Raw genomic sequence first — 25,184 nt, forward strand, 5'->3', positions numbered from 1 at the left:
ATGTCTCCCGGGCCCTTGAATCGAGGCCCTCAAGTATCGATAACGACGTTTAGAATTCGCATGTATGCGCATCGTTCTGTCGTGTCACGACCTACATACCTGCACGCACTACGTGCCCTGATACTGCGTACTCCGCCTTTGAATTTCTAGTTCCTCCCTCCCTTAACACTCGGTCGCCGAGCCTGGGTAGCGGGGACCTACGCCCGGCTTGCGGGTCTTCTGGCCGTGTCGACATTCCAATCGAGATCCTCGCGCGATCTTTGCTGAACCCCTCCCCTTCCTTCCATTTCTTTCTTCTTTGGCGGTGCGAGAAATCAAAGGCTGCCCCGCCATGCCATCCTTGCGAGGTAAATTCCAGGAAACATCCAGGAAACTGGGAGCCATGGTGAAGCGACGTAATACCCACTCGGAGGAGGAGGATTTGGCGCAGGGTTCCCAAGACTTCAAGCAACCGCGCATGATGACGAAGGCGAGCGCCGGTATGTGGTTTTCGAATATGCGGGCGGTATGAAGCAGCGTAACTAATCGGTTGTCAGCTTCTGGAGCGACTGCGTCGGCGCCTGACGCACCGACAGCTCATACTCCAGGAACTTCGAGCGCACCCGCGGTCGCCACACCGTCCTTTCTTCCAGGCACAGGAATCCCCTCTGATTCGTGGCCTGGCGGTGGATCAGCATCGAAATTTACAGGTACGCGACGTGGTCCATGTGTTTTTCGTTCTTCATGATGTAAAGGTCCCAGTCGAAAGGGTTGCTGAGGTGGCCACAAAATTGACAATCTTGAATTTAGGCGGCTTTGACCCAGATCTCGGACAGCATATCGGCGCAAGCTCTGCTGGAGATAAGGTCATTAATCCATCAGGGGAGACTCCGCATAGTCTAGCTGCCCCGAGCAACAACGACCCAAGCCTCAAATCCAGGCACGCTAGTGGGAAGAAGGTCGGCATCCTCGAAAAGCTGGGAATGGGCCACGATCGGTTTCACGGTGGGCTCAAAGGGCGAGGATCCAAGACTTTCCACTTGAAATCACCGACACGAAACGATATGGGTGCGGTCGCCAGCCAACACCAACAGGTGGAGTGTCTCAGTGATTATCAGAAGCGTTTAGCCTCAGTAACATGCAACAAATGCGGAACACACCTCGCAATCGACACTATGAGCATCATGGAACGGACGGAGAGAATGCTGGGAGAGAGACGTAAGCCAGATGTGGACTTTGAAACGACAGGGCGAACGGAAACACTGACCCTTGGGCCACAGGATACTTTCACCCGTTCCAGTTTTGTGCCAGATGTAAAGGGTGGTCCTGCGTGTCTTGCGACCAATTCTACAAGGGCGATGGGGCACCGATCCTCAAGGATCTGGTCTCTGGCAAGAACTTCAAGACGGCATGGTGCTGCGATCAAGGCCGTATATTTTTACTACTTTCGCTCCTGACCGGACCTGAGCAAGGAAAGCAGCGCACGCCGAAAAATAGGCGTACAACTCGACAAATGACCTTGCGGGCGGCTACCGTAGAGGCAGAGCAATCTAAGGCAAAGGGGAAGCGTCGAAATGGGCAGCAAGAGTCGCAGCTGTCTAAGGGTACAGGCTATGGAGACGGGTTGGTGAGCAAGTCGAAGCAGACGGAAGTCTCCCAGGCGTCGGAGGCAGACCTGGATGTTCTCTTGCTCTACTTTGAGGCGCTGGTGTCTGTTCTGCCATCCAGCAACAAAAAGTTGACCGTCTTCGACACTTATCCCCAGCCGCTGGTGTTTGAGATGATCACGAAAAGCCCGCTGGTGGAGGAGACTCCTAGGTTGTTGCGGAATTCGTCGCTGGAGGAAATTAGCGCGCGCCGCAACCCTCTCGTTACAGTTCTTGGGTTCCTAGAAACCCTCGCCAGCCACGACAGTACCCGAGGGATTCTCCTTGACTCGTTAGTCCGTTTCCCAGCCGAAGAGCAGCTACCCAACCTCAACCTCGGGGCACCCGACCAGCAAAGCACCGCGACGGTTACGCACTACGAAACAATGCAGCCACTGGTGAGCGTCATCGAACAGTTGGCGATTCCCTTTCGCAACTTCGTCGAAGGGTCCCGCCGGCTTGGGGGGGAAGCCGTGGGAAGGGACGCGGGAGGACTGCTCCCAGTCTTGGAGCGAGTATGCAGCATTGCCGACGAACTGAACGCGATGCTGAAACAGCGGGTGGCCATGGGGCGTGCCGACAATGACAACAGAGAGTTTACGGCACAATCCGCCGAATGGCATCGCGAAAATTGCGTTAAGCCCGTCCCCGACGAAATCATACTCAACGGCCACACCTTCGTTAAGGAGGCAGAGCAAGCAGCCAAGACAAAGTTTGTGCCCAACCGCATGAGGAAACTGCTAGCTCAGGTCTCGTCTCTCATGGTCGACTTGCCTGACGGAATTTATGTTCGGCATGGCGAGAGCCGGGTGGATGTGATGAAGGTGATAATCGTCGGCCCAGTCGGCTCCCCATACGAACATGGCCTCTTCGAGTTCGACATGTTTTGCCCCAGCGAATTTCCGAAGAGCCCCCCTGCGATGCACTTTCGAACTACAGGAAACGGCGAGGCGCGGTTCAACCCAAATCTATACGCCTCTGGTAAAGGTGAGTCTAGCTGTACCCAACACTACGAGCTACGAACTACGAACCGGCAGGGGGGATCCTTACTGACTTAATCATCCAATAAATAGTTTGCTTCTCATTGTTGGGCACCTGGGCAGGACAGCCCTGGGATCCGAACCAGTCGACGCTCCTCCAGCTTCTAGTTTCGATTCAAGGTATGTTACTATGTTTCGACTGCTGGATCAAGTTAGAAAGGGGGACGTAGGACTAACAACTGATTGAGCCATGATTTTCACCGACGCTCCCTACTACAACGAGCCCGGTTATGAGTTAAAGCAAGACATTCACCGATCCGAGTCCTACAATCGGTGCATCGAGGATCTTACCGTTCGCCACGCCATCCTGTACTGGTTGGTCAGCCGGCTGGCACCGCCGAAGCAGCCCCTTAAGAGGCCCTCATCGAAGGTCGCTGAGGAGCCGGGCATGACGGCTCGAGCCACGGGAAAAAAGATGATGGTGATGGCTGACACCGAGGGAGCTTCGATCAACTTGGACCTCCCAACTCCACCGCCTCCGGTCAAGGCCGCCGAACCTCAGCCACCCCTCCCCCCTGCTGTCGGCCAGAGTAGTTTGAGTGCCAGCGCTGTGGACTCCCAGCAGTACAATCCTGGAATGATTGCTGCCACGAACACCATGTCGGCACAAGCGGGACCTTCGGCGCCGTCTGCACCGTCCGCACCGCATGGCGGGTTTGCCCCTGCGGTACTCCCTGGGCTGCCCGGTAATAGCAACCTCAACTTAACCATGCCGGGCCAGATGCAACCTGCTGCGGCCCAAACTCTGAGTGTCTTGCCCCTGAGCAATACAGGCTCCGGCTCGGCGCCGTCGGTAACGTCCTTGGAATTTGCTAGGGCCAAAATTGAAGGGGTCCCATTTCCCGTTGGGCAGGAAGACCCTGTTTTCAGCGACATCATCCGCCACCATTTTCAGCTGAAGGCGAAGGCTATTCTCGCAACCGTTCGCAGATGGGAGAAGCTGTCAACGACGGTCACGGCCGGCCAGATGGCTATGGCGGCTCCAAGGATCGAGCGCTTGCTGCAGCAACACGGGTTCCACGACTAGGAGGCGGACCCGGAGGCTGACGAGCGGGCTGCCCGGCGTCTCAGGCGTCTGCGGGCGTGTGTCCAGAGAAACGCTAACGGCCTTTGGGTGCTACGCGAGATGAACCCGAACGAGTACCCGAGGGTGGCATATGTGCCGGTGGCTTTACTTGGCAAGGAGTGGACAGATAACGGAGGCAACGAGGGTCAACAGAACCAGCCGCCCTCCCAGCCGCCCTCCCAGGAAAAGAATCAAGGGACTCCCAAGCAGCCTGACATGGGAATCCAGGCCCTGTACAAGAACCTCTTTTCGAACTTGGCAAAAAAGAAGTATCATCAGGCTGATGGGTCTAAGTTGCCCGTTAATCCATCAACGGCAGCCAGTTTCCACCTACCCCAAGGCCCCCAACAACAAAACCCACCTACTTTCCAGCCACCCCAGCAACCGGCGCTTCTTAGCCCGCTGAATCCACCTTTTGGCCCTCCTACGGGTCTTTTTGGTTCCCCTACGGGCTTTTCTGGTTCCGCTGTGGCTCCTGTTGCCCCCCCTACGGGTCCTTTCCCCTGGCCCTACGGGCCACAGGGTTCGTCAATGACAATGTCGTCGGCACAGTTCTTGGGGGCTTATCCCCCATCCATCCCCTGTCATACGACGGCGCCCAACAGCTTACAGCCGCAGAACCCGGGATTTATGGACTTTGGACACCCGCTTTTCCCCTCTTTCAGTGGCTGGCAGCCTCAGGGTGGTGGTCTCACGCCGCAGCAGTACCAGGCCGGACTCGCACCACATCTTGGACTCACACCACATCACCAGGGCCCGGGGCCGACTCTACCCACCATGCCGTCGTTTCCCCAACCAAACGCGGCGGGCCAGGGGTTAGGATCCCTCAGCCAGCAGGGGCAAGCACAAGATGGAAACTATCAGGGGGCCGGGGAGGAGCAAGGCGGCTCGGACTAGAGCGCCTGGGCCAACGAATTGTTTGAGAGTCAGCTGCAGGCTATGAAAAACCCCAAAGGTGATGGCTCCGGTCACTGAGACGACGGGCGGCCGGCCGAAAATAAAAACACCAAGACACCCCCTTTTAGCTTCGAGATGCTTCTCGGGCAAGCTTGATGGTGAAGCGGTTTATTGGCAGCGTTTGAGGCGGGAACAAACGCTGCGTTTGCAAGCCAGGAACACTATCACCTTTTTCGGCCCTGGTTCCGAGTCCAGGAATAAGCTGGGTCCGATTCGGCAACATAACAGTTCATGGATCGTTCCTCGTTCCCCTTTGTTTTCTTAAGGGTTATTTCTTTTTCTTTTATTTTTTGCGAGAAATACCTGTTCTGGTACCCTACCCGTAGCTCTCCTCATTAGGAGGGTACTACTACCACTCGGGAGCTTTTCAGGTGCAGAGTGGCGGAGGTGTGGCATCCTGGCTTTGACAAGCGGATGAGGTTGTGGTGCTTAATGCATACTATTAAACCTCGGCTTTGATACGGTTGGGAGCGAAGACGGGATGGATTCTGGAGCGGAAGTTGCGGTATACACCCGCTTATGGCTGGTCAGCGCTTGTTGAAGTATTGATCAATGTGTAGCTTTTACTTTAATTTTACAGAGCTGTTTTGCTGTGATTCTGTGGCTTGTGTTGATGTGATTCTTGGCTCTGTGTGCTCGGAACTAAATCCGCTCCTTATACTCATGACGGTATGAGATAACCACAGACTTAGCGGTACCAGGTAGAGAAATTGTTAAAAAGCAAGTGAAGACAAGACATTCGTGCCTGGTAACATCTGATACTGGACCAAAGTCTGTGCTAGCGAGCATCTCAAAGTCGTGCTTGGGTTTACGTCCCATGGACTGACACCCCTTTAATCCCCCCAAAACCTTAAACGCCGGCCATATGCACCGAGATATGAACCCCCTCCATTTTGTGAACCTCCCTCAAACTCCCGACAACCCGATTCCCTCCCTTCAACAGTCCGTCCGCTTAGTTCCCGAACAGCGAAGAGAATGGCACGCAGAAAGCATACCTTAACTAAAAAGTAACATCACAAACTCCCCCCAAACGGATCATCCAACCCTTTCCCACCACCAGCCCCCCCACCGCCCAACACTTTCCTCCGCTTGTTATTATTATTATGAAGATTATTATTAGTGTTATTCCCGCCCGTCCCGGCTCCCAACGGCTCCCCAAACACGGCCTCGTCGCCTTCCAGCGTTCGGTCGTCCTCAAGGTCGCCACCACCGCCGCCGTCGTCGGAGTCGAGACCGCTGGCGCCTTTGCGGGTGGCTTGTTCGCGGCGGGCGCGTTGGAGCTCGACGAGGTTCCAGCGTTCGGGGTCGCGGCATTTGTTCAGCTTTTTGCGGAGGGGGGTGATTTGCGCTTTTATTACTGCTTTCTGTTATGAAGGGACAGAGGTGTTAGTTTGTGTGGTTACGCGGGGTGGGGGTGGGATGAAAGGGGGGTGAAAAAAGGGGGGGTACATTTGTCCAGTGTTCGCGTCGCTCGGGGAGTTCACGGCCGAGCATATCGCGGCAGGCTTCGACGGCGCCGAGGATTTTGTCGCGGATTTGGAACCCGATGATGTGTGCTTGGTCTTCTGCATGGGAGGCTTTTGCGCCGGGCGGATTGCTGTGCTCGGTCCCGGCCATCGGGGTGTCGGCGCCGGAGTCTGGGGCCGGAGCCACGTGGTGGAAGGTTTTGGTTATGAGTTGCTCGGCGAGGCCGCGGTCGGCGAGCGAGAGCGCGGCCATCATGATTTGGCTTGGGGTGTAGTGGAAGTAGGCGTCGGTGATGAGTGGGCTGAAGCGGAGGATGTCGCGGGCGCGGCTTTCGGCGGCGCCTAGGCGGGTGAGCTGTGTGTGGCACGTAGAGGTTAGCTGATAGTCCTTCGAGTGAGGGTGGGAAGAGGGGGGTGAGCGTACGTCGATATCGGGAAGCGCTGCAAGTTCCATCAGGGCGCCTCGGAGAGCGCGGAAGGGATGCTTTACGTCGATTGCGAAGCGAAGGCCCTGGCATAGGAGAAACTCGCCAGCTAAAACACTTTCTGGGTCGTCTCTCCCAAACGTCTTGACAAACCTGGACACAGTCTCCGTCAGAAAAGCTTCGCCCCAATTCCAAGTAAGGCAAACAAGAGACGCAGTCAGGTAAGGCACGGCACCAGCAACTCACTCAGAAATGCTCACAAACGACCCCTCCGCCTTACACCCAAAAAACAACGCGACAATCAGCATCTCCTGCGGTGGATAGGTCATCACACTATTCGTCACATAAAACCTCCTAAAAAACGTCGCCGCCGTCGCCTTAATCTCATCTGACATCTCCGCATGGTCCCCCGCGCGCAGCAGCTCCGACGTAAAAAACGTCACCAACTGCGCTTCTTCAGGCGCCGTCAAGAACTCCGGCAACGCAGGCGTCGATGACCTGCCATTGCCATTCCCGTTGCCCCCAAGGCCCCCTTCCGGGTCGGGGGTGTTGGCGTTGGATGTGGATGCGGAATTGGGGTTCGCAGCAGCGGCGGAAGCAGAGGCGGCAGTGGGAGGGAGCGAGGCGAGGCGGTCGGCGATGCGAGTGCGGGCTGCTGTGTTGGTGTTTTCGCGCATGGCGGAGAGTTGGGTGGGGGAGAAGGACCAGAGCTGGAACTGGGAGGTTTGGCGGTAGCGCGCGTCTTCTGTCGCCATTTTTGTTTCTGTTCGGCCACGGCCGTCGCGGGCCGGGAAATCGGTGGGAGTTTTGGGGTCGGAGGTTGAATTCGAGCCCAAAGCTTAACGGGATGGGTTGTTGGGTTGCGCGAATAATGGTGAAAAGGCCCAGGATCCGTAAGTGTACCGTCGATTAGAACAAATTTTGGTCGGTTGTGTCAAGAACGATGTATGTCGCGCGTGACAAGCTGGTTCGTGCAAATGGGAGAGGCATTGGGGTTGCGAATCACAAGCAAAAGGCGGTTTATTGATTTAGAGGTTTGGAGGTTTAGACCCCACCAAAACGTCGCGGTGTGGGGCCTTTTAAGCACTGCTTGGCAACGCCACAGTCAGGGCCATCCTACGGCGCGTCTCCAGTGGAGGGTGATCGTCCTCGCTTTATCCGTACCCCCTTCACCAAAACCATCAATGTCACGCAGCTGGGATGCCTGTGGTGGAAGACTTAACACAAAGAATTTGGAATCGCTTCATTTCTACAATTTACCCAAACCCATCCACCGGCAATATTCATCCATGTGTACCGCGTCATTGCCCGAAACAAATGAAAATAATCTCTAATATCCCCAACAACCGCGCAGAACCAGTCCACGTCGCGCAACGGCCTTCCGACCACCCAAACCCGCGTTCCAACAACGTGCACAAAGAAATAAGACTAAAACAACCGCAGACGCCGTCATGAACCCGACCATCCAATCCTATCCAGACCGATGTACCCATTCCTGAGAACCCAATGGTAAAATGATCATCACGAATTGTTTCATCATCAAACTAACCGCAGCATCAATTAATATCCAAGCTCCCTTCTCGCCGGCACCGGCGGGGCGGGCTTCTTCGACCTGCTCGGTGGCGGCGGCGGAGGCGCCTTCTTGACCGACCCGAACCCGCCCAGTCCAAACCCATTACCGCTACTCGGAGCGTAGTTGGTGTGGCTCGACGTCCGGCTCAAACTGGTCGTCGAGCTGGCCATGCTTCGCCCTGGGCTCCCAGTATCGCTGGCACTGGCGCTGTCATCAGAGAAATCGTTATCCGCAAACACGTTGACACCGCTATCCCGCGGAGGTGGCGCCCGGCTCACGGGCCGAAGTTGGCCCCGGAGAGAGCTGATGTTGGTGCTGGTCATGGGTGTTGGGGTACCGGTGCCGCTGCTGACGCTAGTACCGCGCTCACGCGCAAGTGTGGCCCCGCCTTGGAAGCTGGCGCCCGTGGTGTTGGTTCTGCTAATGGACGGGCGGGTAGGAATGGGGCCGTCAGCCTGGTGGGAGTAGGGAGACATCCGAGTGCTGGAGGTACGGATCGGCATGCGGACAGGGGGTGCTGCGGCATTTGCAACGTCGCTCTCGTGGGTGTTGATACGGGAAAGACCGAGGCTGTGGGCGGTGTTGGAGCGGGTGCGGACGGTCGGGCGGCGTTCCACGGGGCTGTAGCTTCGCGACGACGGCGTACCGGGCCATGTCTGGCGGACGCGGCGGAGCTCTTCCGCGCACCGCTCATGGTACTCGAGCTCGGCGTCCAGGAACTGGGTCAGATCGCGGGCGCTGTCGGCCTCCGCATCTTGAATGTCTTGCATGCGGCGCAACACGTCCTCAGACGACTCTTCATACTTGGCTTTCGCCGAGCGGAGGTCTTCTTCGAGGCGGAAGTCGTCGCGCTTGGACTTTTGGACCTTGGAGATGCTTGCGTCGTAGTTGAGGCGGCGGTTCTCCAGCTTCTTGCGGGCATTTTGGTACTCCTTCATCATGGCCAAGGACCTTTCCAGCGACTCAAGCCATGTGTTGGTCGCCTCGTGGACAAAGGCATCTTGAATCGCCGACACCCGCTCATTGGCACGGCCCAGCGTGATCAAGCAGTTGCCAAATTCGGAATCCGCCTGGAACTCCTCGCCGTGGCCGACCATGGAGCGTCCCAGGTATCCCACCGGGAGGCTCTTCTCCTTGTCTTCTGAAGATTCGACCCGCCGGCCCATCCACTTGACATAGTGGTTCATCGACCTCTGCAGCCGGTCCATGCCTATTCATGTGGCAATGTGAGCGAGGTTTCTTGTCAGGTATAACAGCGTGGGTAGGGCTGGTAGCAGGGCTCGGGCAACCTACCCTCGAAACGGAGTGCCATCTCGGTCTCGAGCATCTTGAAGTCGTCTGTCATGCTCGTCTTGGCCTCTCCGCCCATCTTTTCGCCTGCCCATTGGAAGGCGCGGTCGAACTTTTTGCTAATATTCATGGTTGCTAGGTATCGCCGGCGTCGATGTGGTTGTATTGTGTGTAAACGAAGGGTATCGGCCGAATGAGAACGAAAGAAGTCAGGTATGTCGAACGAGAGAAGGCTTCTTTCTCCTTTTGTTTATCAGTGCGGTGAACGAATGGCCAGCGCACAGATGGTTCTCCAGCCCCTTGATTTTGTTGTTGTGCTTGGCCGTGGCCAGATGATGCCTGCAACGAGTGACGTTTCCCAATGGACCAGGGGTTTGTTGTCCTTTTTTTTGTGCGCCCGCAAGAGGTGTCGGACAAGAATCGTAAAAAACGAGAGATGGGGCGGCCGTCTTGTAGGAGACCAAGCTTAACAATTAAATAACGAATGTGTAGCCGATGGGGAGTGGCAATAAGTGATGGGATCTGGGCGTCTCTACTTGCGAAACTCCCATCCCGTCGTCAAACGGTTGAAAGGGACCCTGGTCAGGGTATCAAGGTTGTTCGCTGCTTGTGGGCCCGGGGCCGTTGGGGGCGGGCGCTCCACGGCCAGTTGATGTTGCAGCGCTAATCGAGTCGCTGCAGGGCCTCGACAATGCGGCTCGCGTGCTTCGTTCCTGGCCGCCAAGAACGGGCAAGCAAGCCATTCGCCATAAATTGTAATTATTCCACGGTAGCGGGAAGGTTGGGAAGGCGCTTTCACGCGGGTTACATGCATCAAATGGCGGAAAAGAATAGGAAACGGCAGGGGCGATCCAGAGCACATGATTCAGTTTGATGGGCGGGAATTATTCTAGTTTCCACTGCCGTCCTTGGGTTTCCCCGATCATTAACGTTAGGACAAACACGAACGTCTCCAATACCCGCTCACACACGTTGAACATTCCACCCCTCCTCGTCGCAACACGACAAAGAACACATGAACTAGTTTTCTCCACTTGACGCGCGTCTAGAATCCGTTGAGGAAGACGTCGTCCACACTCGGTCCACAGATCGTATGGTCGATAACGGCCCATTTTCAGACCTCCTGAGTTCTTAGTTCCTCCTCCCTCGGATATCTTGACTGGGGGTTGCATCGGATTGCGGGTTCCTGGGGCCAATGCAGGGACACCCAACTTCTCGGGGCCGATCATAGCGAACCAATTTTGGGGCGCAGCAGAAGACTTCCCGTTCTTGTGTGACATTCTCCCTGTCGATGCTCGATTCGAAGCTTGGGAATTCCTTGAATTGCATTTCAATGGACTGAGTGAGTCGTGCACAAGGAGTCGGCGAGACGCCGACATTCTAACAATCTACGACCGAGCGTTTGCCGCTTGCTCTCGTCGAGGCGGTGGACCGCAGTCGTCCTCTCCCATCACCAATTGGTTGTTATGCTTTCTAACCGTTTTTTCTTACCGCCCTCGCAGACCGAGCTCTCCAAGGTACTTCTTTACTCCAATACCCCGCCACCTCTGAACGGGAAGTAGTCGGGCCGGGTCATGCTTGTTGATAGCCTGAAGTTTGTCGAAATTGCTGCATTCCGCCCATCATTGTCGATCACCAACCACCCACCCGGCATCTCCAGCTGGGGAAAGGGGGCTGAAAGAAGGACAACTCACACCTCAGACATCCAGCACGAGACAACACGGATGGTCTCTGGCGATGTCCGGGTTCAACACGGGAGGAGCTGCGAAAGCCCGCGAGCCGCCAGATGCTCAGGAGACCCGGCCGCCAATCATGGCCGCCGCTCCAGCGCATCCGAAACGGTCTGACCAGGGCTCCCCCGGGTCGCTGGCGTTCTCGACTCACCCTCCCCACATCTGTTCTTGGCCCCAATTCCTGCGGCACCATTACTTGCGCTTTGGTTCTGAGCCAGTCGTCCAATGCCCCAAGGCGTTTCAGCATCGACGTCGAAGCATCCACTCGTTGGATCGACGATCGGAAGCAGAGCCAGGAGGCCATTGCCAGGGCCCCTCGTTAACCCCGAGCGAATCGCGGATCTAATTCAAGATTTGCGAAACTGGATTGGTGATGGTTTTGGCGCTCAAGTGTGCTTTATGTCTGTGTTCATGAGTGCCTATGATGAAAAGGAATTTGGGCGAAGATGCCACAGCTAGTCGTGAGAATATCCCTTCTTTTTGCACTCAAATGTGGGCGGCAAGACACTGTGAGAGACGCTCGGCATTCAACCCCATATTCCGACGACAATTGTCTTTGGACACTCTCACACTGTTTTTCGCATCAAACGACCCCTCCCATTTCATATCGCGCGGATCCCGCGTGCTACCCAGTCTCCACGGTGGGTTTAAAACAACGGATCATCCGGGAGTTGACAAATTGTTCTGATCTGAGCCCCATCCGTCATGATGTACACTTCATTCGTCAAGCAGGATTCTAGAACATGGCGAAGTTTCAAGGCGGTTCGTATCACAAGAAAACAGCACGAGGTTCCATACACATAGAACCTCATTAAAATCGCCCTGAACAAGGGATGTCGGTTCACCATTCACCACTTTGGTATTGGCCGTAATACCCTGTATATCAAGTAACCAATACAACACCAACCCAGTTTCCCATACGCCAAAAGAAAAGCCTGGACGTCGCTTATTTTTCCTCCACCGTAGGTATTGCCCACCTTCTTCTGTCCCCATTGATCCCGCGGAACAAATTATACCGTCCCGCTGATACTCAACTCCCGAATCTCCTGCAACACCTGCTCGACTCTCGTATCCAACTGGCCCTGTGCGTATTGCTCGCGCGTGTCGGCATCGAGGTATTGTTGTACCTGCGCCATGCGACTGTACGCCTCGGCACAGAAACGCAGCTGGATTTTGACAAGTGCCTCAAAGGATGGGTCGAGGTATGGCACGCGCAGGTCGATGAGCTGGGGCAGTTCGGTGGAGAGCTGCTCGTTGAGCTGCTCGTAGGCAGCTTTCGCCATGTCCATCTCCTTCTCGGCCCGTGGCAGCTTCGTCACGTCCTTGTCTGGCTTCTCGACGAGTTTCTTCACTTTCGCTCGGAGCGCGTCGTAGTCCAGGAGTTTGTGCCCGCGCTTTTTGATGCCTAGGTAGCAAGGGCGGCATGTGTTAGTGATGAGCGTGGCTGATCCTGCCTCTGGGTCAAAACGTACATTCGTTTACGTCGGGAAAGTAGGCGCAGAAACGGGAGATGGGTTCCAGCACTGTTGTCCGGTATGGCCCGTCAAGTGCTTTGATCGTCTCAGCATCGAGGTCCTCCACTGCCTGCTTGTAACTCCTGCTCACGCCGTCCTTAGCGCCCGAGTCTCCGTAAAATGCATCGATCGTCTCGGCAATTCGCATTTGTGATGCCGTCATCGCTTTAATCTTCTGTCAGTCTGACCCTCCTCGCATCCCGTTTTGTTGTTGTTGGCCAAAGGGGCATACCTCGTAACGAGTCCAAGTATCCTTTTGCCTCCTTTTGTAACCGCAACGACGCGGCCTCCATTGTGCGGAATCGCCTATCAAAAGTTTCAGCCCGTTGTTCCCAATCCCTCTGTATCACGCAGTCGTTGTAGCCCTACCTCTCCTCGACTTCATAATCGCGGTCGTTCGTTTTCTCGACATGGCCTGTTCCACTCCTCGTCAGCAAGGCATCCCCCTGATTCAGGGTATCGTAAGGGTAGCAGAAGAGTTTCACGAACCAGTTTTCATCATAACCTGCGTCGTCGCACGGTTGACATTCTTCTTGAAGCCTGGTGTACAAGTCAGCCGTGGAGCCCGGCATGTGAAGCTATCGCGGGGCTACGCACCCGCCCAAGACATGATTGCGGAATCGCGGCCTGGCGCTGTCGAGCGGCTAGAATAGTGATATCGAACTCCACGAATTGGGAGGTGTAGAGACGGGACGCGCGGAATAATTTGTTGTGAATAATGTGGTTGGCGTTGAAAGTGTAATCAGGGGAAAATGATCGCGAGAAGCATGGATCCTTGTGGCGCCTGGCCGGGTGACCTGCTTGGGAGGAACCAGAAATCAGTGACGAAGTTGCTTGTGGCGGTGCTGTTGAATTCTAGGTGCCGAGCCCCGCGGTTCAGGCCTGGGCACCAACGACGTCAGTGAACACAAGCCACGAAAGTGGGTGTTAAAGTGGGGCCCCATGAACCCTGCTTGATCACCTCGCTGTGGCCAAAAAAAGCGGCAGACTAAAACAGTAACATCTGATCAAATCTTAACAGATCTTAGTTACTCTTATTCATCTTTTTTCACTTGTTGGGTTTATTTTCTTTTCGTCTCCCTCCACCCTCCTGACCCATTTTTGTTGGTCTTGTTTTCATTTTGTAAAAAAGTATCTTATGCAAGAACTTGGCCTGCCGCATTTTTTGGCCACAGCGAGATCACCAATCTCGAAATTGTTGCAACTAATTATTTTAACGTCGTCTTGTTTTTTTTTTTTAAAAAAAAAAAACCAAAAAAAAAACCACTTCAACATAACCACAGTTAGGCCGGTCTGGAAGGAGCCGATGATTATCGGTAGGTGGGTGTCGGATTCTCTTCATAAGAACCGTGTCGTTCATTAATCTAGACTTTTTAGTGTTGTTCAGAACAAATTTCATTCGCCATCCCACCCAGACTACAGCTTCTAAACCTTGGGATGCCTGTAATTAACGGTTAATTGCCAGTTTGAGTGGCCGGGAACTGATGCCTGAACGGAGTGGGATAAGGTGATCCACAGGTGCCCAATTGTGCCCCAAATGGCTCAAAATCAATCATATTCCTGATAGCAGGTGAATATTTTCATAGAGTAGAGAAGTCGGTCCTATCCTCGAGGCGGGCTTCTGGGTCGAGGGTGAACCAGACCCCATGCCCCTAAAGATTGCCTCGATTTAAGCTATGTAGATAATTAGATCCCGAACGCTGGCCTGGAGGGCTCCTTCATCTTAAACCTACTGGAGCAAAGATGCTGTATTCTTCGGGAACAACGCCCAACTCCTGAGTACTAACATCTTCGATCCGCAACCTTGCTGCGTTACCGCGTTGAACATAAGGTACTTTTCGTACAGTGCCAGGTTTTCGTTGCGCTTGCATGCCTTTGCCAGGGAGAACGCCGTGCGGCACAGAGATCCAGGGTGGCACTCGCGGCGAGACAAGATGTCAAGTGCTTGCTCGTAGAAAGGACTACTTGAGGTATAGTAGTTAGTAGGACGAGCAAGGAACGAAGTTGAATTGGTGATTCTGACATGGACTCTCTGTAGTCTCCTTCCGTGGCAGCCGCATCGCCGATCTTGTGCTGAGTAAAGGTTGTGAACTGATGCAATGGTATAGGTGTCTTTCGGCGCCCAAGACACTCCTGTAACGCGTCCAGCGCCGCAGGCTTATTCTTCACGCGGATGTAGATGTTGCCGAGGTCGAAATAGCAGCTAAGATTGGTCAGGAGATCCTCACACGACCTGGAGCATGAAGGCTCTGCGAGACTTACGTAGGTACCTGCTCGCTGAACTCGCCTCGCTTCCGCCTTGCGGCATTCAGGGCCTCGCGACAGGCGGGCAATGCCTCTTGGAATCTCCCCAGCAGGAAGAGACAGAGGCCGGTGTTTCGCAGGTAAACATCTTCGTTGGCTTTCATGTCTAACCTCTGTCTCAACCGAACAAAAATCTCGAATTCCTCCACGCGCCCGGAAGCCATCAGCGACACGGCTAGGTTCCCTTGTCCAGCGGCAATCCACATTTCGTCGTCGGGGTTCGAGATACATCTGTTGCTAAGCCGAATGTCGGGCACCTTCTCCGACATGGCCACCCCGGAACCGTGGGCAGGCTGCTCTCGCTCTATTGTTGCCAACACGTTGTAGACGTGGCTCGTTATATCGCGTACAAACCAGCCGCTATACCCCACGCGCGATCCTTGGCTGAGCGCGACGTCACAAATATTCATAGACTGGCAAGCCATCTTTTGCGCAGTACTGTATTGGCCTAGCTGCAAAACGTACCTGATGCCGAAGTCGTCAGCGTCTTCAGAACAACCGTTTAATTACCGAAATTTCAGGTTACGTAGTTTCGTCATATTAGATGATAGGGGCGTCGGAAATGCTCACCAAGCACAAAAAGCTGCAACCTCACAAAGTAGGATCGGATGCCCAATGTCATCTTTGAACAGAAAATAAGAGTGCAAGAGTGCCGAAACTTGGCTAGCAGGCTTTTCGCAGGAAGTCCACTTGTTATGGAGGGGCCTGCCGTCTTCTTGAGTCGAGGAGCAGGCATTGAGGACGAAGACAATACGGTGGAATGTCTTAAACCTTACGATTCTACTCATGATTTAAGGACAGCGTGGCGGACGAGGCGATGACAGCTGATTTGCTTGGTCGTGCCGTTGCGTTTTAGCAACGCTCTGCCTCAAAGATTCATAATGGCTACGTTTAAGCTAGATAAGTGTTAATTGTACTAGTAGCAGTGACGAGATCCTCCACCATTGTGGAAGTGAAGACCGCGCTAATTTTTCATTTATGAGGACCTGGATGAAGGGGCTGTCTATGAGATCGCTGAGATCCACGACCTCAGTCGGGAGATCAGGTCCTTCAAACAACCCCGAGAAAACATCAGCACGCGCGTCTGGAACGATGAAAGGAATTAGCTGATTACATGGCTTCTGGTGTTGTGCCTTAGAAAAGGCTTAATGGGACCCCGTCCTTGTCGAGGAACGCCACAAAGTTGATCAAGCGGCGCGATGTACTGTCAAGGTTGGCATCCGCATTTGCGCTGTGGGGGGAAAGATGACGCGCCCAAATTCGACTGATAGATTCTTCGAAATGGGCTGGAGTCCACCGTGCAAGATTGGGGTCGTAGAGGAAGCTTGTTTCAACGCAAGGATCGTCTCGCCGGAACGAGGCGAGAGACTTGCCCAAACCTCGCACATAGTTGCCTACCAGATCCAAGGCTAGCGGGAGGTGACCTACGGCATCTGCAATCAGATGTGATGCCTTTATATTGTCCGCAATTGACCTGTCAGCGGCGGCAACCTTCGGCAGGAGTTCGGTTCCACTCGCCCGGGCCCCTGAGAAAGGCACCATCACGACAGTGTCTTGCACGCTAGTGAACCGGTGAGCCACGTTTTGGCTGATTGTCGTCAGGATTATGGAACCGCTCGACGCTGGAGGCCAGTAATCCTGGAGAAGCATCGGGTCCTCGACGTTGTCACAGATCATTAGCCACTTCGTTCGGTGCCGGTACTCCCCCGTGGACCCTAGACACACTCCTGTTAGTCTAGGTTCACTTTCGGTTCCTCGGTGAGTGAATTAGAAAGAAGGCATGCCTTTATTACTCGAGTTGAAGGTCTGCCGCTTCACTAGCTCCCGGAGTTGGGCAGGGCGCTGGATTGAGTCATCCGCGCGGCACATCCCGCGGGCAATGGCTGCAAATGATTGTTGCAGTTTCAGAGAACCCTCCGCAACGACCCAAAGGATAATGTCGTAGTGGCCGATGTTGTAGGCGTACTCCAAAGCCAAATTGGTCTTCCCAACTCCTCGCATTCCATAGACCCAAGCGGTCCGAAGATTTTCCAGTCCAACCGTAGGGAGAAGGCATTTCTTGAGTTGGCCGAGTTCTGTCTCCCTGCCATGACAAAAGTGCCCGTGTCTTAAGGGGAGATTATGGAAGGAGTTAGTAGTAGTTAGTTAGTAACATTGTTGTAGGCAGCTGCAAAAGCTGTCGTGGCCTCAGGTGCTGTAAATCACCCCAACTCCACTGTTGAGGATGTCGTATCGTCTATCCCAGCGCTCATCCGAGGCAAGGACGGCTTCAGGGTTAACCCAAGGGCTCAGATCCTTCAGATTTGGGATGTGAGTCTTGATCCTTTCCGTGAAAGGGCCGCAGGTCGAGATGAAGACGTTCCCCATAATTAGAGGCATAGCTTCGGTGTTTTACCAGATGCTTCGCTGTTAGTAGGCACCTTAGTACTCATTCTTGAGATCTTGTGGTACAGAGCCGATGTCATCGTGACAACAGCCGAGGAGCTCAGCTTGATACGTGATGAGAGCAATCCTCGGTTGGTTGTACGAATCGCCAGTGAGTCGAGCTGTATAACGCTGGAAACGTGGCCCGTGATGCTGCAATTCCTTAAGGGCCGTTACAATAACTTGTATTCCCCGGTAGCTTCGGTAAGTGATGTGCCATGGCGGAAGGAATGCGTCGGCGAATCGGAGTGAAAGGCAATAACCACGCTGGCGAACTAAGTGCCTACCTATCTAAGGTAGGTAGGTAGGTAGGTAGGTAGGTAGGTAGGTAGGTACCAGAATGAGCGAGCCCCACCGGACTACCAGCGACTCGGGTGCTGCGTGTAGAAATATTTTGACGCAGTCCTTGCATGATTGAAGCCACGCCAGCACGCGTTGAACACGGTGTAGTTACTGTAGTGTGTTCACTGTGTTGACCAACCGGAATTCCCAGGACGTGGCACGCAGTTTGCCCATTTGACGCAGCAAACCATCCACTCACAGCAGCGTGTCAGCACCTTATCATCGGAAGGTGCGGTAAACGAGCATGGCTTCTTTTGTAAGATTCCTAAATTGACTGACAACACTGAGAAAATGGCGTGCTAATGAGGGTCGTATGGTCTTAGAGCCCTTTCGAACGCATCCAGAGCCAATGGCCCGCCACCGAGGAAATCCGGGACAAGTGCGGCGTCGGGTCGATCAGCATTGGGGTTCTCCATCAAGACGAGGTGCTCTTCACGGGTAGCACGGGCTCTCGAGATGTTGACCAGGAGGAACCGGATTCGCATACACTCTACACGCTCTGTTCCATCTGCAAGTCATTCGTTGCCGCGGCGGTTGGTATCTTGGTCGACCAAGGGAAGCGCAAGTGGACTGATGCCGTTGGACCTTATCTCGCCGAGTTCAAAGCAAAGGGCGACTCCAGGGTGGCGACCGAGGCGACCTTTAACGACTTCCTGCGACACTCTGGCGGCCTGACCAATCCAATCGTCACCATCCTCGGCCCTGAGGGTAGGGTTCTCTTGCCGGAGAGAGATTTCATCAGCCTGCTCAACGATACGCCGACTGGGGACCAAACATTTGGGTCTTAGTTCAATGCTGCCTGGGAATACAGCAGCGTTTCGTACGGTCCCCTGGCACTCGTCATCGAGCGCCTCAGCGGCAGGCGATATGCTGACTTCGTATCCGAGGAGATTCTGAAGCCGCTCGGGATGAACGACACTGCCGTGTACAAGTCACAGCTCGCCTCCAACAGCAACCTAGCACGCTCCTACGTTCGCCTCTCTGACGGGTCATGGTGCAAGCAGCCGGAGCACGAATGGACGGATGAGCTTAACACACCCATCCTAGCCATGTTTGGCATTCGAAGCTCGGTCAACGACCTGCTCATCTGGTGTGCAGCTACGATGGATGCGTACCGAGGCGACCCCTCCAATCAGCTGGCCGCTCTCTCGGGGGTCATCAATCCGTTGAAGGAAGTCGATTTTATTCTGGACGGTTACTACTGGCCCCGACCGAGCCAGGACGACATACAAAATCCATGTAACTACCACTTGTCGTGGCCGAAGTGCATCATGCCTTCATCCATGATTCACTGGGGATCTTGGAACAAATCTCTCCCCTTCGAAGGTGACCTGCCACAGGAACAAATCAACAGTCACATACTGGGAAGAGATTCGCCGCAGCGGACTCTGTGCAAGATTACTGGGACGGGATTCTGCGGCGTCGGGTCTATCAACGTCTTTCCCGATACGATGAGCGCCATCGTGGTCCTGAGCAGTGGGTTGAACCTTGGGGATCCCAGCGACTTCACCGCGGCGTTGATAATGCAGGAGCTTTTCGACCTGAAGGGCCGCGTCGAAATTATGCCTCTAGTCCGCCGCGAAGTCGAGGCTTGCCGTGCTGATTGGGAGCGCATCATGGTGGACTGGAGGGAGCACCGCAATGTTTCGCATCTGGAGCACCCTCTGGAAGACTACATCGGCAAGAACGAAGGATTTGGGATTGTCCTCGACGTACGGCCCCGGCAGGGCGGGGGCTGGGAAGTCGCTTTTAATGGCAGGGAGGAGATCACGCAAGCCTTGGAACATTACAACGAGAATATGTACAGTTACCAGCCCACGAATCGGGATGACTGGCTCAGGGGTGGTTGGCTGGACTGAGATTATTACATGGTGGGCGTCTTGCACTTTCACCGGGAGGAGGTGAACAGCCGAGTTACTAGTGTCGCCTGGACATGGGAAGGTGGGAGTGACCCCGCCATTTTCAAGAAGAGGGAAGTTTAGCACGCCTCTGCTGCTTGAGTCGGGTTCGTCGCGGGGTTCCAGCTGCAGGGCTCCTCACCTTACGGCCCCTTCGACACGTTACTATAGCATGGTAGATGTTGATCATTTCTTCCATCTCGGCATCCCGCAATCGCGGTGTTGGCACACACGATATCTCGTTGCCGATCCTCCTACTGTTCGTGCGAAACGAAAGTCTACCCAAGGGTTATATAGGTGACCCTGTTCCCTCTTGGTAATATGCCAGTCGTGCCTATGTCTCTTGACACCGCCCTCTTGCCCCCTCTTTCACGAATTAGAAAACTTTTTATTAAACCATTGGGACGGTCAACAAACTCATTTGCGCACGATATTGCAATAGGTAAGGAAGTCCAACATCGGGCAACCCGTAAGTATCCCTAGTATACTTCCTGCGAACCAGTTGTAGCAAGTTTCACCGGACCCGGGTCCGATACCTGTTAGTCCACGCTGTGGGATTCTGAGGGGGAAAGAGCAGAAAATGAGTACTCCGATGAGTTTGACGGTGGTAGGAGGTAAGGGCAGTAACTCGAAGTCAGGAGGATCTTGTACGCGACTGATATGCGCACTCATTTGCAACTTGATAAAACAAGTCTTTGTTATCCATACGCATCCTCGGTGTAAGGCTTATCTGTAGGATGGCCACCCTGACGTTGAGGACCAAACTGAGACAAAATGACGACAAACAGTGCAACGGAAAGCAAATGGTTTTATCAGCTGGCGGCAGTTCGGATTCGGGGCACAACACGACCAGTCCTACCAGTAACGGAAACCAACGTCGCATTCCGGGAACAAAAAAGCGTGAACTCGAAGCGGTGTAAAAGTCGCCTGAATTTGCAGTGTTTCCACGGAGAATTGCCTGCGAGAACGGAACAATAAACCATCCACAAAGCTCAAAGGAACGGTGTTCACAACATTTATCTTTATACACCCAATCTCCTTTATTCACCATATTTTCTCGGTTTCGTTTCCTTCCCCCTTCTGCGTGAATAGCGTCATTCTTTCCTTTTCTGGTTAGGTATGTTTTGTTCATTGGCCAGAGGGTGCATAGAACTCTGGCGCAACACAGCTGCGGGTTGATCTTTTGTGCCCAATCTTTGCCACCCAGCCTGAAGCCCCCAATTTTCACCGACGGCATGAGTGGCAGTGTTCAGCTTCAACCGGGAGGCCTGCCAGAATATCTAGACACTTAATGCAAGGCACCTCCCTAAGATGGCTTGAAGGCCCTTTGTATCACTGAACCACCTCACTCGCGTTCAGTCACTTCAGTCTTTACTAATGCCCGACCCTCTGATTTCTCCTGACTACCCTTCATTATGGCCGATCCACTCTCCATTGCCGCTTCAGTAGCCGGCCTACTTGCGATTTCCAGCAAGGTCATCTTCGGCCTCAATACATTTGCCTCCGCCATATCGCATACCCCTAAGTCCCTGCAACGAGTGGTCGCCGAAGTCGTTGCTGTGAACCGCATTCTCGGAGAAGTCCAGAGGTTGATTGCCTGGCAATCTGATGCCGAACGACCCAATAACCCAAGTCTGGACCTGGTTCAGCTTGATCAGCTCGTGACGACCTTAACTGGCTGTGTTTTGGTGTTTTCGGAGTTGGAAAAGCACATGGATGACCTCGTAGGGATGGAGTCTGGCGTCTCAGGGTCCAAACCGAGAATCGTCTGGGAACGGATGTTGTGGACGAGGAAAGAAGACGATATTGAGAAGTTGATGGACGACTTGCATCGACACAAAACAAGCTTAAGCCTGATGCTGAATATCATCCAGTGGTAGGTTACTTTTCTGAACGGTGATTTTATACCATAGCGATGAAGTATTACTAACGGTCGTAGCACTAACCAGGTGGAAGCCGTGGATTGCATGAAGCGACTTTGTTCTCTCGTGGTGGATATTGTCGAGTCAAACCGCATCATATCTACACAACTCCGAGCGATCATGGCGCAACAAGGTATTGCAGGCCCACCTGATGACGCTGTCTCGGTCAGGACAAGGGGGCCTGCTATCTCTAGTCGTTCGGTCCCGGTGGCCACTCAGCGACCATTCGAGAGACTCCTTCGCAAGTCAAAGGTATACAAGTATGACCGGCTATGGAACATGTCCACGAGTTCCTTAGGCAGCTTTTCAACTACGTCCACCAGACGAACAATGTCCACTACACCGACAAGCATCTCGACAGCGAGCCTCAGCGAGGTGTCGAACATATCGGGCATTGAGCTTCCACTCCGGCCGGAAATCCTTTGGAACCCTGAACACTATATAGAAGGCAGTAATACAGCCTTTGCTGCAGGTAAGACGGAAACAGTCAAAATCGTGGCGACTAGATTGGATATTAACTATAATCTAGTTTCGGCCGATAACTCCCCTGGCTTTTTCGCGGCTTTGGACCAACAGAAGAGCGACGGCAGCCTCCGAGCTTCTCCAATGCGAGCTCAACAGCTTAATCCGATACCGGCTGTATTCGTTAACACTTTCTTGAATCGGGCGTTTTACGGCAATTTTGGAAGCATCGGACCTGTGTTCGTGAAGGCTTACATCAAAATGATGCCAGAACGCCAACTCGTGTTATCCGGTCGGCTGCCGCTCAAAGTCTTGGTTAACGAGTTCAAGCGCGGCAATCATGAACGCGTGAAGTCAATGTGCCGGGCTTGGACTGGCCTAGGAGAGTGGTTCCTTGAAACATCAGTGGACAAAAAGTTCTTGCAGGCTGCGATTGACCTAGTCATCGGCGATTTCATTGACCTCCTTGATCGAGGTGAGATCCAGGAGGCGAATTATTACTTCCTTGCCTTAGCCGAGGGACTCTTGCGCGTGATGGAGATGGATAACAAGCTGGCAGCCAGAATAGCAGTGGACGCATTAGTTCAAGGATGTGAAAACGCAGTAACCCATCCTCTTGTTGCGCAATTCGCTGCGATGGTGGAGTATGTTCTTCAGAAGATCAACCTCTCAACAACTGTGTGGGGGTGGATAGAATCTCGCACAACTGCCATTACCGCCCTCCTCTCAGTGCAACACGCGGCTAGACTGGGAAAGAATAATGTCCTCGACTTTCTGGTGGAGGCCCTCTCAGGTGTCCAAAGGCGGCTTTCCTTAAGCACACACCCACAAGCCTGGCTCACCATGGTTCTCGTTTGGGAGGGGGATTCATGGCTACTCGAGGTGTCGATAGCAACAGCAGCAGTACTTCTACAGCACGAGCGAGGGGGTGAAAAGGTATTCGCAGGGCTAGTTGTCGATGGTCTAGAGTGGATCTTGAAGGTGGCCAGCTCAGCAAACCGACTCAGCGAGGTGCTCACGCTGATCGACAAGTTTACTGGTGGGTTGAGCGAGGAGGCTTCCTCAGGTCCCGTCGTATCAAATGGGGGTGAAGAAGGCACTGTGATGGGGACTGCGTTCGGGGAGGGTATACAAGATACAAGCCATGCTGCTGGGGTTGGAAGTTCGGAGGTGCAAAGGGCTTTGGAAAAGGTACTTGCCGCTCTGTCCAGGATGCCCGTGGATTATGAGAAACTTATAGACAGAGCTTAATCATTAAGGATATTCTGAATACACAATGATTTTGGTGACAGTAGTCGAGAACTGTATAGGTTTCCTAGAGTCCACACTGGCCTCAACTGTGTTCAGTCTCCTGGGATGAAACAAAGAATTTCTGTCCTTCTTCAACTTTCGTCATTCCCAATTCCGGTCCTAGTCTTACCTGAGATTCGATATCCCATAAGAGTACTGCAGCTCACTACTGCATTCGGGTAATTACCTAGGTAGGTACCTACCAATCATCGAATCATCAAGGCATATAGGCTGGCTGGACGTTTCGGGCATGCCCCATCGGTGCGCTAATCCGGAAGCATTATTTACTCGACCAACTAAACATCCCCAGTTACTTTTCCCCTGCTTGGGCGGTAAAGAGAAGTTAAAAGTTGCCGAAGATGAGACTGGTTGTCCGGCCCCAGAACCGGGTGTTGATAGAGGTAGCCAGAAATCAGTGGTGCAGTTGCTTTGTGGCGCATGCCCAGCTTAGTCACAGAAGTGGGTATTAAAGCGGGTCCTATGCACCCCTGTCGCCGGGCTTGGTCATCCATCTCAAGACTTTTCCCGCATTGTCTTGAGGAAAAAGAGACTTCAAGAGAACCGTCCAGTGAGGACGGATTATAAGGAGCCGGTGACTCACGGTAGGAGGGTGTCGGATTGTATTTATAAGAATCCTGACTTTACTTCTTTTAGACTTCTCTTGTTTCCGAACAAACCCATTCATTAATCCCTTCATTTCACACTAGACAATTTAAAATTCAGCACCTTGCGCCAGGGTTCACCTCACTACCTAGGTAGCCGATAGAGACGCCAGCCGTATATTATCACGTCGCAACGCCAACAAGACACTCCATTCTACGTCACCCGGATAACCGCATCGCGTTAGGGAAAATTAGGCAAAGAAAGTACATGTCTGTCGAATCCCATCAACCACAAATCAACAAGTCCAAGCGGGGAAAGAAAGGAAAGAAGCGATCTTCCACAGCGGACACTACCCATGCAGTCGGAACTCCCACCCCATCCCTCAGTCTAGACACCCAACTATCCGCCGCCATCATGCCGTTACCAAAACAAGTCCTCGTTGTCAGCATCGGCAACCCAGGGGCACTCCAGCAAACTTACCACTCCGCCGGGCACATAGTGGTCAACCGCATCCAGCATCTCCTGGGCCACTCCCAGCCCAGATTCGATTTCCAGCGCCTTGGCCACGCACGCACGTGCGCTTCCCTAGGTTCCCGCTACCTCCTAATGCAGAGCCCTGTGGCCATGAATATATCTGGAGAATGGGCGGCCAAGGCCTACAAGGAGCAGTTGCAGCAGCGGGGCCTGCAGCCGAGGGATCTCGGGTTTGTGGTAGTGCACGACGATTTGGAGGAGGCGCTGGGCGTGGTCAGGGTCCGGCCGTGGGATAAGAGTGCGCGCGGGCATAACGGGTTGAAGAGCTTGCAGCAGAAGATGATGAAGCCGGTGAATGCGCCGTGGGCGAGGGTGTCGATTGGAATTGGGAGGCCGGAGTCGAGGACGGACCTGCAAGTCAGGAGAATGGGTGTGGTGGATTTCGTGCTGAGCAAGGTGCCGCCAGACGAGAAGCGAATGTTGGAGGGGGGTGTCAGTGAGGCGGCTTTGGACCACATTCGCGCTCTTGACCAGCGGTGGACTATCACCCCGTGATGGGCTGGTCAATCACTCAATGTGGATTCTATTTTCGGGCCGGAGGTATGGAGCCCTAGAGCCATATGGGGAGAGCGGGCACGGCGTAAACAATCGCATCTCAGTGTTCGATACCTTCCTCCAGAGACGCGTCGATACACTACATCACAGCCACCGAGTCCCGCTATATCTGCGCCGCCCCTACCTGCCAACCTGCCAACCCATGCGTTATCCCGGGAATA

General features: G+C 53.9%; 10 protein-coding genes across 10 annotated transcripts; 6 read left to right on the forward strand and 4 right to left on the reverse strand.

Annotated features, from left to right (window-relative positions):
* Positions 1-1,043: 1,043 nt before the first annotated feature.
* On the forward strand, positions 1,044-3,692 carry C8A04DRAFT_14263 (uncharacterized protein; the record flags this gene model as incomplete). The annotated part of the gene is made up of 4 exons (XM_062778027.1): positions 1,044-1,197; positions 1,260-2,612; positions 2,699-2,785; positions 2,854-3,692. The coding sequence occupies 4 exons, from the start codon at positions 1,044-1,046 to the stop codon at positions 3,690-3,692; spliced, it is 2,433 nt and encodes an 810-aa protein (XP_062634611.1).
* A 99-nt stretch (positions 3,693-3,791) lies between these two features.
* On the forward strand, positions 3,792-4,628 carry C8A04DRAFT_31218 (uncharacterized protein; the record flags this gene model as incomplete). The annotated part of the gene is made up of 1 exon (XM_062781676.1): positions 3,792-4,628. The coding sequence occupies one exon, from the start codon at positions 3,792-3,794 to the stop codon at positions 4,626-4,628; it is 837 nt and encodes a 278-aa protein (XP_062634612.1).
* Positions 4,629-5,701: 1,073 nt separating this feature from the next.
* On the reverse strand, positions 5,702-7,334 carry C8A04DRAFT_39270 (cyclin-like protein; the record flags this gene model as incomplete). The annotated part of the gene is made up of 4 exons (XM_062784527.1): positions 5,702-6,052; positions 6,138-6,509; positions 6,579-6,732; positions 6,826-7,334. The coding sequence occupies 4 exons, from the start codon at positions 7,332-7,334 to the stop codon at positions 5,702-5,704; spliced, it is 1,386 nt and encodes a 461-aa protein (XP_062634613.1).
* Positions 7,335-8,139: 805 nt separating this feature from the next.
* On the reverse strand, positions 8,140-9,572 carry C8A04DRAFT_39271 (uncharacterized protein; the record flags this gene model as incomplete). Its single annotated transcript, XM_062784528.1, has 2 exons — positions 8,140-9,362; positions 9,446-9,572. 2 exons carry the CDS (start codon positions 9,570-9,572, stop codon positions 8,140-8,142), a joined length of 1,350 nt encoding a protein of 449 aa, XP_062634614.1.
* Positions 9,573-12,185: 2,613 nt separating this feature from the next.
* Positions 12,186-13,299, reverse strand: C8A04DRAFT_31221 (BAR domain-containing protein; the record flags this gene model as incomplete). Its single annotated transcript, XM_062781677.1, has 6 exons — positions 12,186-12,580; positions 12,648-12,854; positions 12,922-12,995; positions 13,059-13,104; positions 13,179-13,229; positions 13,287-13,299. The coding sequence occupies 6 exons, from the start codon at positions 13,297-13,299 to the stop codon at positions 12,186-12,188; spliced, it is 786 nt and encodes a 261-aa protein (XP_062634615.1).
* Positions 13,300-14,114: 815 nt separating this feature from the next.
* Positions 14,115-17,933, reverse strand: C8A04DRAFT_39273 (uncharacterized protein; the record flags this gene model as incomplete). Its single annotated transcript, XM_062784529.1, has 15 exons — positions 14,115-14,130; positions 14,477-14,650; positions 14,713-14,892; positions 14,952-15,458; positions 15,564-15,757; positions 15,793-15,856; positions 15,954-16,099; positions 16,149-16,361; positions 16,392-16,676; positions 16,812-17,100; positions 17,147-17,208; positions 17,259-17,374; positions 17,465-17,579; positions 17,754-17,822; positions 17,886-17,933. 15 exons carry the CDS (start codon positions 17,931-17,933, stop codon positions 14,115-14,117), a joined length of 2,478 nt encoding a protein of 825 aa, XP_062634616.1.
* A 70-nt stretch (positions 17,934-18,003) lies between these two features.
* On the forward strand, positions 18,004-19,618 carry C8A04DRAFT_31224 (beta-lactamase/transpeptidase-like protein; the record flags this gene model as incomplete). The annotated part of the gene is made up of 3 exons (XM_062781678.1): positions 18,004-18,015; positions 18,083-18,472; positions 18,548-19,618. 3 exons carry the CDS (start codon positions 18,004-18,006, stop codon positions 19,616-19,618), a joined length of 1,473 nt encoding a protein of 490 aa, XP_062634617.1.
* Positions 19,619-21,072: 1,454 nt separating this feature from the next.
* C8A04DRAFT_31225 (uncharacterized protein) lies at positions 21,073-21,537 on the forward strand (the record flags this gene model as incomplete). Its single annotated transcript, XM_062781679.1, has 1 exon — positions 21,073-21,537. The coding sequence occupies one exon, from the start codon at positions 21,073-21,075 to the stop codon at positions 21,535-21,537; it is 465 nt and encodes a 154-aa protein (XP_062634618.1).
* Positions 21,538-21,909: 372 nt separating this feature from the next.
* Positions 21,910-23,065, forward strand: C8A04DRAFT_39275 (uncharacterized protein; the record flags this gene model as incomplete). The annotated part of the gene is made up of 4 exons (XM_062784530.1): positions 21,910-22,051; positions 22,109-22,719; positions 22,825-22,955; positions 23,023-23,065. 4 exons carry the CDS (start codon positions 21,910-21,912, stop codon positions 23,063-23,065), a joined length of 927 nt encoding a protein of 308 aa, XP_062634619.1.
* Positions 23,066-24,348: 1,283 nt separating this feature from the next.
* C8A04DRAFT_31227 (peptidyl-tRNA hydrolase) lies at positions 24,349-24,963 on the forward strand (the record flags this gene model as incomplete). The annotated part of the gene is made up of 1 exon (XM_062781680.1): positions 24,349-24,963. The coding sequence occupies one exon, from the start codon at positions 24,349-24,351 to the stop codon at positions 24,961-24,963; it is 615 nt and encodes a 204-aa protein (XP_062634620.1).
* Between the last annotated feature and the right edge of the window lie 221 nt (positions 24,964-25,184).

This window comes from Dichotomopilus funicola, assembly GCF_033296635.1.
Source record: "Dichotomopilus funicola strain CBS 141.50 unplaced genomic scaffold C8A04scaffold_62, whole genome shotgun sequence".
Taxonomy (NCBI): Eukaryota; Fungi; Ascomycota; class Sordariomycetes; order Sordariales; family Chaetomiaceae; genus Dichotomopilus; species Dichotomopilus funicola.